General features: G+C 37.7%; 1 protein-coding gene across 6 annotated transcripts in view; it reads right to left on the bottom strand.

Annotated features, from left to right (window-relative positions):
- ARID4B (AT-rich interaction domain 4B) overlaps positions 1–17822 on the bottom strand; it is an 82845-nt gene that overhangs the window by 1910 nt on the left and 63113 nt on the right. For 5 of the 6 annotated variants that reach the window (XM_082214982.1, XM_082214981.1, XM_082214980.1 and 2 more), the window contains exons 17-23: positions 14234–14482; positions 10795–10879; positions 9346–9538; positions 4001–5194; positions 2518–2625; positions 1773–1988; positions 1090–1236 (exon numbers count right to left, since the gene is read on the bottom strand). In XM_082214982.1, the coding sequence (XP_082071108.1) occupies positions 1090–1236; positions 1773–1988; positions 2518–2625; positions 4001–5194; positions 9346–9538; positions 10795–10879; positions 14234–14482 (2192 nt within the window). The remainder of the gene's footprint in view (positions 1–1089; positions 1237–1772; positions 1989–2517; positions 2626–4000; positions 5195–9345; positions 9539–10794; positions 10880–14233; positions 14483–17822) is intronic. The other variant, XM_082214984.1, reaches the window with a different exon arrangement.

The following is a 17822-nucleotide window of genomic DNA, read 5'->3' as shown; positions in this document are numbered from 1 at the left end:
TAAGCAATCTTAAGGGCATTTACAGCACAATCATATAAAAGTTTATACTGAAGTAAGTCCCCTGGATTTCAGTGGGGCTTAGTCACAGGTAAGTGGGTGAGACTATAGCCTCAGTTCACTTTGGTGCACACAGATTGCCACAATTTAAGAAGGCATACTTCATTTTAATGGATTCACTTCTGTTACCAAGTTCATTTTTGCATTGAAAAAGAGCTTTATGAAGCCCAGTCTTGCAACAGAAGCCCAACCAGGATTACCAATTTGCCCATCTTGTATTTTGGAAGGATTTTGCCTTTGATCTTAAGTGAAATAGTAAATGTCACTGAGATGAAAGGAACTTGCTTCCATTTTAGTGCACTTAGGTTTGGGGTATTTGTCTGAAACATAGTAGTTTTACTTGCTTCAGAGTTAATTTTCCAGATGTGTTTAAGACTGCTGGGTGAGGCATGTCCCGTGTTCCAGTAACTGCATTATCTCCCAGTTTAGACATTACAGTTGAAGGAGCATCAAGGGAAAGGAAAATATGATCTAAAGATCCACTTCCCATCACACACTATACATAGGCTCACACTGTTGCTTTGTAATAAGACCTTTTTGTGCATTATCATTATATAGATCTGTTTGCCAGCTCCTCCTCCTGGCCTAATAAACAGTACAATCAGGTAGCACTTGTGGATTGAGCGGTTGCAATGAGATAATCCTAACTTTCTCACAAACGTGTTTGCTTCCTTGTGATTATTTTAATGTACACTGGATGGGAAATAGGTCTACATGGAGCAATTCCTGCACTCTTCTTTTACAATGCTTGCCCATAGAGGAGGGATGAGCATGAGCTTTATTAATGCCTCCGCTTTTTATTCTGCACTGGTTTGGTTTGGTTTTTTAACTTTGCTCAAGTACAGAATCAAAGAGGCAGCCACTGAGCATGTGAAAAATAACAATGTGAGAAGCAAGGGACAGCATTCAGGCTCAGATTAGGATAAGATTGAAACGGTCCCTTAATACTCACAAAATAATACCTAATATTTTAAGAGACACCCAAGAGTCAAATTCTAACTTCGTCAACATGTTCAAGACCTAATTACTTACTTTCCCGCTCTTTTTTCTTCAAACGTTTTCTTCTTCTGTCAATGGAAGCTACTTCAGATTTTAAAGACAAGTAATGTTTCCTGATTTCTTGTAGCTTTTCTTGTAGGATTGCTATGCGCTCTGTGCTGCTCATATTTTCTAGCTCAGCTGCAGAGAAAGCAACATTCATTAGCTCAGTGCAAAATCTTAATTCTTCCACCTTATGAAAAATATCACAAAATGAGGGATAGACCAAAACTGAAGGAGATGCAACAAATTTATAGCATTATACAAATTCTAGATTTAATTAAATAAAAATTGGGCAGTGTTAAGAAATAAATGATTCTTTATAGAAAACTGGGAAGACTGGATGAGTCTACTTATCAAGGTTATTCTTGTATCAGTAGCTACTGCCACTAGGAATCAAATAATCACCACCCACAAAAACCAACCAACCAACCAACCACCTATGTATATTTATTTTGCTATAAGATTTCAAGGCAAAGAGTCCGCTTCATTAGATGCAACGTGAAAGTTTATGCTATAATAAATCTCTTAAGTCTTTAAAATACTACAAACGTCTTTGCCTTTGTTGCAAAACAGGCTAACATGGGTCATTCCCTTGCCCCCCCCCCAACAACCTTGGGGTTGCAGAAGGTACACATTCAAAAGTGCAGGCACAGCAACAAGAAATCCATACTTACACATCTGAAAACTCCATTTGTAAAGTTTTGGCAAGCGATTGTTCTGTTCCTTGAGATCAGAATCCTTCTCTCCATTTTTGCCACACTTTCCTGGAGACTGTGTTCTTGCTGGAGATTTGGTATTCTGAGACTTCATTGCTGCAGGAACTGATTTTGCTGGCTGAGATTTGATGATACTTTCTCCAGCAGAGAGTTCTTCACTATCACTGCTGTTTGCTGAAGAAACACATAGGAAATACAGGTTTAGCATATTTCTAAAAATCTCAGCACCCCTTTGATTGATTGTTTGCAATTATAAGATGCATCTCTTACTGCGGGGTAAAACTAATCTTGACGCAGACAATCTGGCTGCAATCTTCCAATAAAAACAGAATGGCAGTTTAAAACAGGTAACTGGAAGAGAAAACGTAACACTTGTTTCCATAGAGATGAGTGGTACCTGGCCCTGTTGCCAGAGGGCAAGGAATTCCACAATTTGATATGGTTAGGTGTTGGGTTGAAAATGAACGAGAGAACTTCCCTTTAGTTAGGCAGCCCTTATCACTTATGAGAACTCATTCGGGGGGGGGGGGTATACAAAAAAATTTTTTTTTGTATGTACAGATTCTATAACTTCTTCATTCCAACAACACTTCATTCTCAGTTGTGAGAAACATGAATGATATTAAGGTTTGACCCAAAAGCAGGCCCAAAACTGTTGCAAAGACATTTTCTAAAGTTTGAAGCTGAAGTTTGCTATACTTACGTTTGCTTTTCTTTTTGTTGTTCACCACAGATGCTTTGTGACTTCTTTTTTGCTTTTTTGAGGAACCACCTCCCTGGACATCTTTGAGCCTTTTTTGGCCTGGACAAGCTTTAGTAAAATAATAGCAAGAACAAGATATTACACAATGTATTTTACATACCAGAGACACCAATGTTTACTTTTTAAACAATGAAGTGGAATTAACTTAAAATATCTGCTTCCTGCTTCAATGCAAATTCTCTAAAGTAAGTAGGCCTAGACCAAAGAAGAGACATACCCATGTGGGGAAAAACCGCACGCACAACCTGAGCTTTGCTTGCTGCTTTTGTCTCAGCAGTTGCTACTGAAGAGGCAAACCACTGTTCAGTTTAGAAAGCATCTTGCCTCTAAGGCAGTGGAAACTAATGTGGCAAAAGCAGGATGTGAAGTTGCAGCTGTGTGTGTGGTCCTTTCCTGCATAGCCATATCCCTTTTTTGGGTCCAGCCATAGAAAATATGAATGCTAGATACTCTGATTTATTCAAAGCAAGGATTTTGTTAGATGATTCATTAAAACTGAGAGAAGAAAAAACAAGACATATGTTATTAAAATAAACTATTTTTATCATTTTAATAGAATGATAAAGTAATGGCCACTCTTAGTTTAGAAATCCCTTTAGAAAATGTGAAAAAAAATGCAATACTCCTGTAATAAAAAGCCTACCATACTAGGGATGAAATTTAATAGAATAGGAACACTTAATCATGCTTGTATGTTTTTGAAAGATTTTGTTGTTTTCAGCTGTCTATTAATTTAACTAAGTCTGAGACAATTTTATCATAGTTTCTAAAGACAGTACATTTCACAGGACATGTAAAACTACTATGCTGAACAACAGATAACATGAACAGAGCAGAAATGGAAGAATGCTGTAGAGCAAACCAGGATTGGTTGGCAGTGACAAGCGGATAAAGAAGATCAAATGTGCAGTCTGATGTCCTCTTCAGTCAGCTGCACCATTCTTTAGCAAAATATATAAATATTGTACTGTAGTTAATACTGTACTGAAATTCAAAACAATTTTGTTAGATCCCATGGTTAACTATAATCTACTAGACCATATAATCTATTAGACTGTAGCCATTCAATTACATTTTCCGGATAACTTTTGAGATAACAAAATATTTTCATTCTCATTTGTGAGATAAACTTGTGCAAAGAATAGTGGCACATTCACATAGTTCAGTATTAATATCAGATTCCTAACATCTCTCAGTTTAAATAATAAGACGCATTCTTTCAACTCTAAAATATATGGGGCTGAATCTGTTCCCAGAAGGGAAGCCTTGGGTCCAACCCACTGATAATTATATTCCATTTTCTGAACAGTACAGTTTTCACAGAGATTTAAGACATCTTGAAGACAGACAGAAACCTTGGAACTCAACACATTAATAACGAATTTGGAAAAGTGATAAAAGCTAAACGGCACAATGTTTATACCTTTCTCAGCGTGTTCTGGTTGATTGCTGCTGCTGGAGCTGACACTGGCATCAAAGCCTGTAGGAGATATATTTCCTTCAGACTGCAGGTCCTGCAGTTCCCCTACAACACTGTCCACCTCAATTGTGCTATCCGTTTCACTCTTGATGCTTCGTACCTCTTCTTGATTTGGTGCCAGTGGTTCAGACACAGACGCGCTGGACTGATGTTTGCTGGATTCTGCTACTGTTACAGACGGGGGCGATTCAGGTGTTGTGGGAGGGGTGTTTAGTACGGAATTACTGCCACTACTTGGGAATTCAACTTTTTTGTCATTCATTTCAGCTGGCTTCTCCTCGACAGGTTTCATTTCTGTGCTGAGTGGCAAAGGTATTTCAGATTTAGAACTGGGAAAAGAAGTCTCTTCTACGAGAGTTTGCAGGTGTTGCTCCGGTGTAGCATCCTCAGAAGACACATGTGGCGGAGAAGCTGCTGCCTCTGTGTCAGAGTCTGAAAAAAGCTCCTTGAGGGTTTTTTTAGGCCACTGCCCCTGAATACTCGACCAGACATCTTTTCGATCTTTAGCTCTGGTGTTTTGAAGCCTTTCGTCAGAGTTAGTTAGAAGCTTTACTCTCTTCTCTGTCACTTCAGAGAAACCTGAATAAAAAGCATTTGTCCGTAAGGATTTCCTCTTCTCATCCAAACCATTGTACTTCTTGGTTGGTGTTATTTTTAATTTAGTTTTCCCCTCCTCTTCATCTGAGGAACTGTTGCTACTGTTTTCCAAACTTAACATGTCTTTGCCATTTGATTTTTCATCCTTGATATTAGGTGACCCAGTTTTTACACATTCCTCTGGGACACAGTATCTTCGTTTTCCACGTTTCACTGGGGGCTTTGTTTTATCCACTGCCTCTTTCTTGACATCTTTCTTCTTCTTGGTGGCTTCGTTCTCTCCCTCATAATCAGTATCATCAGATAGTTCTGCCAATTCTTTTCGTAGTCTTTCTGGAGATTTGGATGCTGGTTTGGATGCTGTGGCATCTGAAAGGGATTTGACCTCTTCTGGAAAGGGCAAGCTGTTCTGCTCTTTTAGACAGAGTTCATTGTTACCTTGGCTCAAAGCCTCATCTTGCAGTTCTTCCTTACCATTATTATAAACACTTGGAGGACTTTGGTCATCATCTTGCTCGCTGTCATCAGAGCTTTCAGAAGCTGGGGAAGGAACCAAGAAAATCAACTGCAAAAACCATCATCCTAACTATATTTCTGGATATATTACAATTATATTGATACAAAAACATTTGTTTTAGGCTTCAGAATCTTTATATCTATTAAAATTAGGCATTCAATATTCTTAAAAAGCAAATCAAACATGATTTTTTAAAAATGCTAGAGCTATACTGGTGGCAGTTCTTGTTTTGCAATTCTCACAATGCTGCTGGGTAATTATACCAAGGAACTTGTATAGTATTCTGGAACTCTATTAAGTGATTGAGGCCCTGATTAATACATCTTCACTCATAGGAGCATGATGTACATATGGATGCATGCAAAAATCTTCCCAGTTAAGCATACAAATTACATGCTCATCTCTTATAGCACTGATAACCTGATGAAGAGAATGGGATGCCTAGGTTTTACTCCTAATATGCAATCACATATAAGTAAGAGTGCTAATCACGTGTTTGGCAATGTGCATGAAATACATGGGGTTTCCTCTCATGTGGCATTCTTTTGAGAGAGGGTGGGTTATGGGTTTGTTTTTACTCTTGTCTTTATTGTGTATTCTTTTTTTTATATCTTGTATTTTTATGTTGTGAACTGCCCCGAGATCTATGGATGAAGGGCGGTACCTCGGGTTACAGACTTTTTGGGTTATGCGTTTTCAGGTTACGGATGTGCTGAAACCCGGAAGTACCGGAACAGGTTATTTCCAGGTTTCAGCACTCGCTGAAACAGGCCCATGCAGATCTTGTCTAAGGACCCAGGGCAGGAGTCTTGTTAGAATAAAGTTATAAACTCAAACATGATAAGTACAGCCAGCCCCTGGCAGGCCCGCCACCCCCCACCCAGCTGGCTTAGCCCTCTGAGGTCCTGGACAAGTGTACCCAGCTGTTCCATGCTCTGTGCGGGCCTGGGCTAAAATGCCTTACCAGTCCTCAATCCAATCCAGTTGTGTAACATCAGCCTCTTTTTATTAAAAAAAATCATTTAAGTGGACACTGGAAGCTGTAATAGAGTTGGAATATTGGTCCACCTGGCTAAGTATTGTCTAAACTGATTTACACACTTCTCCAAGTTTACAGGCAGGGGTCTCTTCCTCAGCCCTAACTGAAGATGCTGAAGATTGAACGCAGGTATTCCTGCACACAACACTTGTGTTTTACCAATGAATGAGAACACTTCAATGGGTTGTTGTTTTTTTGCAAGAAATAATATTATTCCTTCTTCTCCACAAGTTTTTGCATCAAAAACCATACTTTTTATGTTTATTAATGCAAACTGGACCTTTAGATACAATTAATAAAAACCTTTACGCAAACGCCACAAAAATAAATATTCTTTTCTCAAACAATCTAGGATAGCTTGTAACTTGCAATACAAATGATGAAGCAGACTCAAAGGAAAGTGCACAAGACGAAAAGGAAATGAGGATGGTTTCAAAAGGCTTTATCAGAGAAATGGCTTTAAAAAGGAAATGCAATATTCTTTGGAGGATAAAAGTGAATCAATCCCACATGTTCTAAGACTGTAGAATTAGAAAGGAAAGGAGAACGAAGACTCCCTAAAGGAGCAACATAAAGAGTATGGTTCCATTGTGAGAAATGACAGATTGATACCATATTGTATGGGACCAGGTCCAACATTCAAACAACTGAGCAATCAATTTCATGAGCCCAAGGGGATTTAATATTTATCTTCTTGATCAGCAGCTTGTTGATCAAGATGGCTTTTAAAACTTCGAAGATTTTCATGGAGAGCGGCTGTTCAGAAAAATCAGCCAATAATTCCATTCAGCAAACACAAGCCTTTGGGCTCAGCTAAAGTAGTTCGTTGGATTCTGACCCAAGACTAGAAGCCACAAGTTTGTTTAAGGAGGAATGGAACTACTAGGATGTGGGTGAAATGAAATAAAATGTGAGAGTTGCAATATCTAATAACAGACAGAAAAGCAAAAATGTGTTGATGTCCATAAAAAAGGAAAATGTTAGGACAAACTAGGAACAGATGAATGTAGATGGTAGGAAACTAAAGAACAAAAAAGAAGAGGGGGCAACTCACTCACACAAAGACATTCTGCTAGGAGATTACATGATTACTTACTCCGGCTTGCTATAGTTTTCCTGTTTCTTAATGAGCCTAGATTCTTATGCATACTTTGTACTAAGTAAATGAATGGTCATGCTTAAGCTAGTCACCAGTACTATTGATTTCAAAATACATGAATGTGCTTCCCTCTTTCTTCTTTATCAGTTCTTATCTTTGCCTTCTGTTCTCTCCTTGGGTGAGATCCAACATAATGTTAACACAAGATGTTTGAGAGTTGACATTGTCATGTGAATCACAACACACAAGCTTATGTGTCACACAGACTAATAATAATAATAGCAGTGGCGCTAGGTGTTGCACTACATCTTACACACAATACTAATTGAATTTGGCTTTTGTGCTAAGCTAAGGACAATACTTCCATGATGGAGAAATAATTTCTAGGAAGAATGGCAGATGAAGTTGATGGACTATATGGAACTGGCAGAAATGACTGGCAGAATCCGAGACCAGGGAGAAGAGTTGGTGGAAGAAGACTGGAAAAAGTTTAAAGGCTATTTACAGAAATATTGTAAAATTAATGAATGTTAGAAGAATGTTGGAATGAAGTTATATGGCTTTAGTAGAAATGTTATAAGGAATTAAGTATAAATAGATTAATAGAATATTAAAGGAAATAATAAGGCTAGAATGTGTTAAGCTAATTATAGGATAGAAAACAGAGGAAGATGGAAAGGAATTGCTGAAACAATTAACAGAAGTGGAATACAAAAAGGGAGGTGTGAGGAGGTCGTTGAAATAAGTGAATGAAAGATAAGATATTGAAATTGTTTGATGTGTTTTAAACTGTTTTTGTTTGGTTATGTGTCAGTGTTATGTTGTGTTTTTGTATTGTGTTGTATTGTTCTTTCCCCCCCTCTTTTTTGTAGTGTTGTGTTTAAATTGTTGGAAAAGTAATAAATATTATTTTCAAAAAGAGAAATAATTTCTAGATCCCTATATTTAAACAGATTACATCAGTAGAGATAATTTCCTCAAGTATTGTAATTCTAAACATTCATGCTAATGTGGTAGGAGTAAACATGTCAGTATTGCCTTGATCACTGCAGGAAAATAAGCAACATTTGCTCCATTTTACCTTTGGGTTCGACCCATGAAATGTAAAGAAATAAAACAGAAAATTTAGAGAAAAGTATTTGCTCCAAGAAATAAAGACTGCATCTCCACTGCAGATAATCCTTATACAAAAGGTTACTTCATTGCACAATGCATGCAGCATATGCACACAGTACAAAAAAGTTACAAACTAATTCCAAAAACTTAATAAGAAATAGCTATTTTCTGTGCAATTTTCCATTTAGTGTTGGATTGTTTCTTAGCATCAACCTCACAAATGTGTCCACAGAATTTACTAGTCCACCAATGGAAAAATTAAATAATTATTAACACGTATTCTCAAACACATGTGTTTGCATAAATGTTACCCTTGACACTGATACATATCACTACATGAAAACATTTAGAGATGAGTGCATGTGTTAGTTATTAATGGCAGTTTGACAAGGCTCACCAAGGCTTTCTTGTCTCCTTGTCTGAACATGGTTCTTATTCACTAAAGGCGACTAAAAGGTAAAGGTAAAGGTACCCCTGCCCGAACGGGCCAGTCTTGACAGACTCTGGGGTTTGTGCGCCCATCTCACATCTATTGGCCGGGGGCCAGCGCTGTCCGGAGACACTTCCGGGTCACGTGGCCAGCGTGACAACGCTGCTCTGGCGAGCCAGAGCCGCACACGGAACGCCGTTTACCTTCCCGCTGGTAAGCGGTACCTATTTATCTACTTGCCCCCGGGGGTGCTTTTGAACTGCTAGGTTGGCAGGCGCTGGGATCGAGCAGCGGGAGCGCACCCCGCCGCGGGGATTCGAACCGCCGACCTTTCGATCGGCAAGCCCTAGGCGCTGAGGCTTTAGCCCACAGCGCCACCCGCGTCCCTCTAAAGGCGACTAGGGTCTGTTTAAAGCCTGTGCTACATAAAGGATTCTCTTCCCTAGTACTAGAAAAATGTTTGCATAATAAACTGGAACGTGTCTATTACCTTGCAGTCCATTAAGGATAGAAATAATCTCTGAAGATTTATTTGGAGCAGTTTCAGAAGTTTTGGCTTCAGCGCAGTCTGATTTGGATGCCATCTCAGGTGATATACTGGCATGAAAAGGTGGTTTCGATGAGCGTCGCAATTTAAACGTTTTAGGAGAATATTTTTCATCTTTCTCTTTGTCTGCTTTATTCTAGTGTATAAGAAAAATATATTCAGTTAATTAAGCCATACTATTTATCTTAAGAGTTTTGAGCATAAAACTCTGGAAAGGTATCACACATGCTGAGGAGAAGGAAGCCTAATGGAGCAGATATTAAGCTTTCTACAAGAGTTCCATAAGTGAAATTTTATCTTTGTTAGAATTTCCTGCCAACAAACAAACAAGAAAAATACAAATCCCAAATATGTGCATAGACACATATACACACTTTCCAGTGAAACTGGTGAGGGTGTACCTTCTGAAATTTTGGAAACAGTTCTGCTGCTGCACAAAAGCTTTTCACGTCCCTCCTCATAAATGAACCTGATGTTGAACCTCCAGAATGCTAAGAATGTGAGGGTTGCATCCAATGGTGTCACTCAGCTGACTAAAGCTTCCATCAGTGGAATGGAGAAGGAAGCGTTCTTTGGCAACAACTCCCTCCCCCAGACCCTCTAAATCTGTTCCAGAGGTTTGGGGATCCTTCAGAGCAGATTTAGAGGAAGGGGCCCTGCAGTGTAAAAGGGAAATAACCAAAAATGGCTTTCCTCCTTGTTCCACTGATTGAACCCTTTGTCTACTGAATTACATCATTGGATACAAGCCTGCCAAGAAAGAGCATTATTAGGACCCATGCTGAGTCCTGCTCACTCTCTGGGTGATGGTCTAAGCAGGTGATTGATTCTAGGTCCCGTCAAGGGATATCTCAAAACAGGGTGAAAACTATAAGTAAGTGAAGAGCTTCATTATATGTATGGCACTGGAGATAGTCTCAGTGTAGTCCTAAATGGAATCTGGGGGTTTGCATTATTAAATTGCACTTTCTCTATCATGGATTTCTCATATTTGCTAGGAAAAAGGCTCTATGATATTGGAAACTGTGAATGTTCCATACTGGATAAAGGGCAGTATGTAAATCTATATAACAAACCAACAAACAGTTATCTAACTAAGCAACACTGAGCCCATAAAAAAAAACACCACAATGCCTACTGTTGTGTTTTGATGAATAAGTTGCCAAACACATAATATGGGTCTGATATAGGATGACTGGCATTGTCCTTCACAGTCAACGGTATTATGTTAACTCAGGTACATAATGACAAGTAAATATGAAACAACATTCTTGTGGCACTGAAATTCCCTCCAACTAGAACAGCTGCTATCATAAATGAGTATGTGGTCTTTTCTCCTCCACTTATTCATATGAATATGAATATATTCAGCAGTAGTCCAAAGTCAACAACCTTTATTTTCTTCCGATGCTTTATTTTTGGCACATTTTTGTCAGCTGGTCTCACTATCTTGTCTGCTTTGATCCATTCATCATACCTACAAGGAAATAAAATACATAATGTTACATTTTGGGAGATATTCAAAGCATGGTCTTCAGCAGGGGTAGCCAATATGGTGCTTCCAGATCTTGTTGGACACCAACTCCCATCAATCCCAGCCAACATGGCAGATGGTCAGAGATGATGGGAATCGGAGTCCAATAGTACCTGGAGGGTCCAGATTAGTTTCCCCAAGTCTACAGGAACAACAAGTAGAAATACAGATAATAACTTTTTAAGCACATAAGAAGAGCCCTGCTGGATCAGACTAAAGTCCCACCTAGTCCAGTATTCTGTTCTCACAGTAGTAGGTCCCACAGCACATGGGAAGCCTGCAGACAGGACATGAGAGCAACAGCATTCTCTGCAGTTGTACTTCCTAGGAATGGGTGTTCAGAGGCATACCAACACCATTACTGGAGGCAGCACATACTTGGTTATCTCCAGTAATCACTCTGAAATAACTCAGAAACTTTTCATGGCAATTAAATGTAGCTTATGCTTTGACTAACTCTTACAAAATGAAAAATAAAATATTCAAAGCAAGAAGAACCATAAATACATTATTTTAACTTACTGACAGCATATCACACAGAATTCTGACAGTCATATTCATCCAACTCAGGAGACAGAATGAAAGTGGCTTAACATTTAAAATTCAGCAGAAAGAGTATGAATGAGTCGCCACCTTGTTAGCACTAGCACTGTTGAACACATAGTTAACAGCTGTTTCAAGCTGAAGGCCACATTTCCCTACTTCAAAGAAGTGTCTAAACAGAAATTGTATGAGTCAGGCTATGAATCAATGCTATTTTCTTCCACAAAAGATGACTGCAGGGTCTACATTTGATTGACAGAACTGAAACTCCTAGCTGTCTCTTTCCTTCCACTAACTCCAATCGCCAAATAACAAACCTTCACCTATTGCTGCCACCTCCTAAAAATAACTATCTACTCACCTAAGCATTCTGACTCTCTTAATGCACAAATGTATGTAGACCCTCCACCCATTCTGTCTCAGGTCCTGTAGCAATTTAATTCTGATTATGCAAAACTGACAATTCCTTGATTTGCTTAAATTCACATGGGATCCCTAGCCTAAATCATCTGTGTAAATATTGATGTACAGTAAACATATGTAGTCTGTCCAAGGGTTATAGAATTACAAACCAACAGTGAAGGGTCTACAATTATGATGTGAGGCATACATGATATATTATTAGTTGAAAGACAGATGTGAAAGGCATCTCAATTTGCTATTGCTTTTTTTGAGTTGGGAGCGTGGAGGAAGGATACAGAGAACCACAAAGCTACGTTTTTATTATTAAATTGCTTTGAAGAACAAGAGGCCACAAAAGCAATGAGAAAACAACTTATTAGGCGCACACACCCTAAATATAACCACCAAATCTCTCTCTCTCTCTCTCTCTCTCTCTCTCACACACACACACACACACACACACACACGCTTTTGTATGACTAGATTTCAGGACAAAAAGTTCTACTCTGTTTTCTACTGAGGCTGAAAAGTCCAATCTCAGATTTAGGGTTTGCATTTCTTGTAGGGAATTAGCAAGAGCCTCAGGGCACGACCTCTAGGGGAAATTTAAACTAGTGGCTTTATGTTGATGGTCTATTGAGTACAACGTTTCTAAGGGTCACACTCAAAGTTAAATATACATAATAGAAACCCTTCAGTAACTAAACAATCACATGAATTAACAGGATTCTCTAGCCCTTATAAGTATTATCTAAATCTTTCCCTCAAAAGCTAAGTTTCAAACTGGAATACATTCAATACAAATCACCCAAGCCACAATTAAAACTTTATAGTCAACCGCTCACAAATCTATCATTTCTACATACTAACACCAATATCATTTCAAAACTTAACTATAGCTGCTCTTGGATCTCTTATAAATAAAAATAGTTTAAAGCCTATAAATAAAAGTTCTTTCACAATGAAGCAAGTAAAGCCTGAGCTCAACTTTCAGCTTCTTTCTAATGCTAGGGAGAAAAAGAGTGTTGCTTGAGTAGTGTTGTATATAAAATATACATCCTTTTCAAAGGAAATAAAATACAAAAAAATCAAAGGCTTTATACAAGTTCATTACATCAGTTTGCAAGTCATGTTGTGTATTCACTATTTACACTTGAACATAGAAGGCAAAACTCTTATTATTTTGCAATACATGCTCAACTTGGTTTGAAGACACATGTGAGCAAGTCAACAGTAAAGGAAACTAAATACTGCAAGAAAAAGAAAAAGAAAATCCTACAATTCAAAATCTTTACTAGCAGTCTCTTATTTGTCTGATAAGCAATGACTTCATTGAACACAGCTCCATTATGAAAATAGAGAAGGTAGCATGACAAGAGTTTCCAACTATGACTCATGATGGCTGACTTTGCCAACATCAGAGAAGTCTAATATGGCATCTCTCCAACCTTCCGAGACAAAGATAACTATAAAAGCAATGAAGATCCAAATGGCAAGCAAAGATGATAAGAAGGTCTACATGAGTATTAAATGATAAATATGGGGCCTGTTACAAAAGCCCTTGCAAAACACATATCCATAAAACAAACTTTTGAAAGAGCCTGAGGATGCAGCAATTTGAGAACTGCACGGAGTAGAAAATTCAATTAATGGCATAAAAGAAGTCAAGAACAATTTTGGCAAAAATTAAACCCACCATTTCCCCAAAGCACTAAATTACAGCAGCAAGCCATAATAAGAGGAAGATGCTCAGACATAAAATCAGTGACACAAGTAACTATGGCAAGATGAATCTTCTTTAGAAGTGTATGGTAACAAGAAACCAGGTCTGGCCAAGTGAAAGTCAGCTATTTACTGTCCACAAAGATGCACATAAGAATCCTAGGTGCTCAAAGAAGCTGGTCATCTGGTTTAAGTGCTGAAAATGAACGATAAGATTCTTGCATGCATGCAATCATCCAGATAGAAATCCAGTTACTCCAAATGAAACCTCACCTCTACTTCATGGTAAAATGTATGCTTTGCTTTTTCATGCTAGACTTTGAGAAATGTGTAAAGATCTAGCTGTGTGTTGCCCAATACTACATGATGAGCAGAGCCATAAGCTATTTCTCTGTTATGTACTACTTAAAATAATGCTGAGAAAGGAGTCCAAACAAGATTATTTTTCTTGATCTATATGCTATTCAGTTGCTGTTGCTATATCCTATAATATAAATAATTTTATACAGTACAATGATCTCCAAAGAGCAGCAATATTGAAAAAAATTCAATATTCAGTGTGTTTTAAAATACACAAGTGTATTTTAGAAGTATTTTTAAGGAAGTAATCACTAGCTAAATCTCAATTACCTCACATTCCATCCGCAGTAGTGCACCAAGTAAAGGACTTCTCCACCTTCAATATCAGAATCTTTAATACTAGCTTCATACATTTTTTGATTTTTCCCTCGTCCATACCGCACTTGGACTTTCATGCCTGGTGGATAACACTCAAATTCTTCTTCTTCCTCATTGTTGTCATTGTTGTCATCTTCCTCTTCTTCCTCCTCCTCTTCTGCTTCTTCTTCATCTTCTTCTTCCTCCTTAATGGTGCCATTGCTTGAAAGGTTTAAAAAATGTCAGTTAATAAAAAGATTGGGGAAAATGTTCTGTGCCAAATGGCGTATATTGATTAATACTGCGGATGCATAGAGGGTGAAGAACAGCAGGCTCCATATATATATGTAAATATATATGAAATCCCTTAAAAGATGAGAATTTTTAATTTATATTGTCAACTGACAAGAATATAGACAAGAATTTAGCAATCAGAATAGTGACAGAAAGAAGCTTTAAAACTTACAGAAGATTTTAAAAAGATGACTTGTTTTAATGAAAAAAACGTTTACCACCATCTATGAAGATTAAAGATGCAGTCATAAGCCAAGATGCTACTGAAGCTGTCTATCCCTAGCTGAGACCTTTCCCCCCCGCTTCTTGGGCCCATATTTCTCTGTCTCTCCCTATAGAATGTATTTGAATTTTTCACTGTGCTTCATACATAACTAGTTTTCAGAACATAGACTCCTAGAGTTCTAGAGTTGGAAGGGACCACAAAGGTCATCTAATCCAACCCCTTGCAATGCAGAAATCTTTTGTCCAATGTGGGGCTTGAACCCAGGACCGTGAGATTAAGAGTCCCATGCTCTACCAACTGAGTATACACTGAGGTCTTTTTTTTGTTTTGGAACATAACATTAGTTGGCAAAGGACTGCTTTAAAAGCACAGGTATGCTTTCGTTGCTAAGGCTTCAATTCAAAAAATTTTGCAATTAATTCCGCATACTGAAAGCAGTAGCAACCCAAGCCTCATGGTTAAAACTTTTTTGACATTAGGATGAATTTCAAAAGTAGCTTGTGAAGAAGGAGGCAGGTGTGTATCTATTTAAAACCTCAATGGGCACACCCACACCCTTGGGTACGTATAAAATAGCTCTTTGGATCCTGGTCATGACAAAGAAAGCAGTGGTCTAAGTTTTCAAAATTAAAAACTCAACCCAATATTTATGAATTTTAAATAACAGATTTTTTTTCAGGTCCTCTCCCTAGAAGTCATGGGCACTGAATTTCCCACTGAATTTAATCATGACTTTTGAAGAGGCAAGCATCCAAAATTGGCGGCTATTTTTCATAAGCCTTGACAAAAATCCAAAGAGGGAGAAGTTGGATGAGAGAGAACCACATGCTGAAGCTCTCCCTAGCTGTTTTTGCCATAGCCATTTCTGCTGCTGAAGAACCAAGCCTTTGTTGAGTATAAAAAGCAGCTTTTCTCATACCCAGCGGCAAGTGCTGTGACCAGAACAGATAGTTTAAGTTATGCATGTTTTCTCTCCTATGTTACACACATCCATTCTAATTTGTCTCCAATAATAAACTGGATTTGGCATTGTGCTTACTTCATTATGCTTAATAAGTAAGCACTTCTTGGAGAAAATTTCAAAACCATTGTAAAATGTTTTTGAACAAGTTACAGCTAGAGAAAGAGGCTTTGCAAGAAATTTATAATCTAAATTTTAATTTTTAGTATTTCATATAGAAAAAGCCATTTCATTGTAATTCAGATGCTTTTCCCATATAAAAAGGGATCAATCTCCCAGAAAGAACAACCTAAAAATTAATTTGCCCATGTGTCTTCAACGGGAATATCAATGAAACAACTGTAGGGATTTTGAGCTCAACAAGCATGTTCTCCCCCATTTCAATTGTTGTTTGTCATACAACAGTCCCCCCCCCCATGCAGCATATTCAGCCACACCTTTTCAAAGAATTGGAAGGGACCCTAAGGAATGATCATCTCAAAATGTATTGATTTTGTTTTGCAGCATAAGAGGTGGGAGCATAAAGCCATTCTGTAATTTAAAAAGCTAACAAAAAAGCACTATTGGGTGTGCGGGGTTAGTAACTGATTTTCAGTTTCTCATCTAAAAGGGATCTAGAAACACTTGCATAGATTTCAGCATTTCTCTCTCATCTGTCCCCTGCTTTCCAACATCAATTTTACACCATCAGTGCTTTCAATTCTTTAAAAAACACACAAATCTATTAAATATTAGGCAGCACACTAATGAATAAGTTCCTGTTAAACAGAAAATTCTATTTTTTATTATTATGTGCATTTTTTGTATTAAGTTATTATGAAATCTTAATTATATAAATCAGGAAAAGGCAAAACACTGCCATTGGTGCCCTTAAGTTCTCACTCTTTTGATTTAAAGTGAGTATCTAACCTTCAATGCAGCAAAAAAATAAATATTTAAAAGCTTGAAAAAATTATGGAAGCGTGAAAATCTCAGCAAATTAAATAATCCTCAAATCCTCAGAGCAAGTTATAACATCTTCTGGAACCAAATACCAGGATGCATAATAAAGTTAAAGCGGAGATCATTTTTTAAAATATATGTTTAAAAGGGGTGAAGAGTGATTTGCAATCACAGATGGAAGATACAAAGATGCAACCAATGTCAAGAATATTCACGTCAGGGAACAGCAGAACTGTCAAGAATACATGCCTCCAAGTTTTTCAATAGATTTTTAAAAATAGCTCTGTACTATGAAGACCACAGCATTCTATTCCCAGATTGAAAATCTTGCCATACAGAAAAGAAGCAAAGCACTGAATACCATGAAGCAGAAGTCCTGAGGGAAAATGTTGCCAGGATAGGCCAGTATGCCTTCAAGAAACCTTACTTTACGTATCTGCGTACAGACAGAAGCTAGATTTCTTGTATTTCAGACTTTGGTAAACCTAATATAAAAAGCATTTGCATAGCAGATGGTGATGTCTATAAGCTTTTAAATAGGATTTTAAAAACTCCAGTAAAGTGAAGATTTTGGCTAAATGGTAGTGTTGTAAAGCAGACAACTGAAAGGTCAGTTCATTAGAACGATGGATCCCAAAGTACATCAATAAGATAACACAGTAAGATGATGATGTAAGCAGTTCCCATATGTAAGCTGCCTCAAGCAGTTCAAGTAAAAACTGTCCCAAAGAACAGGAGCTTCAACCTTCAGAAAAGGAAAGTGAAAGAAACCAGCCAGCGACAACTGAAGACTGCAACTACGTTAAAAGGTTTATAGGGAACAGACACACTTGATAATCATCAAAGTAAATACTGTTAAAAGACGAGCCTGAATATTAGTGTATAAAGGATTTACTATCACAATGCAGTAATCGTTCTGATCATATTTGAAAGAGGGAAAATATTAATTGTATCTAGAGTCTGCTTAGGGTAAATCCCTCTTCCAAATTTCAAACTACTCTGTTACTTCTACATTAGTGGCCATTTTGCATAATATACATCATTTACTCTGATAATTGCTCTCTTGAGAAACATCTTTTGCAAATCTCCAGAAACACAATCTAAGGAACCGAACACTTCACTCCTATATAATCAATAAT

This window comes from Podarcis vaucheri (assembly GCF_965113315.1).
Source record: "Podarcis vaucheri genome assembly, chromosome: 3".
Taxonomy (NCBI): domain Eukaryota; kingdom Metazoa; phylum Chordata; class Lepidosauria; order Squamata; family Lacertidae; genus Podarcis; species Podarcis vaucheri.
This window is presented reverse-complemented; position numbering and strand designations above follow the sequence as displayed.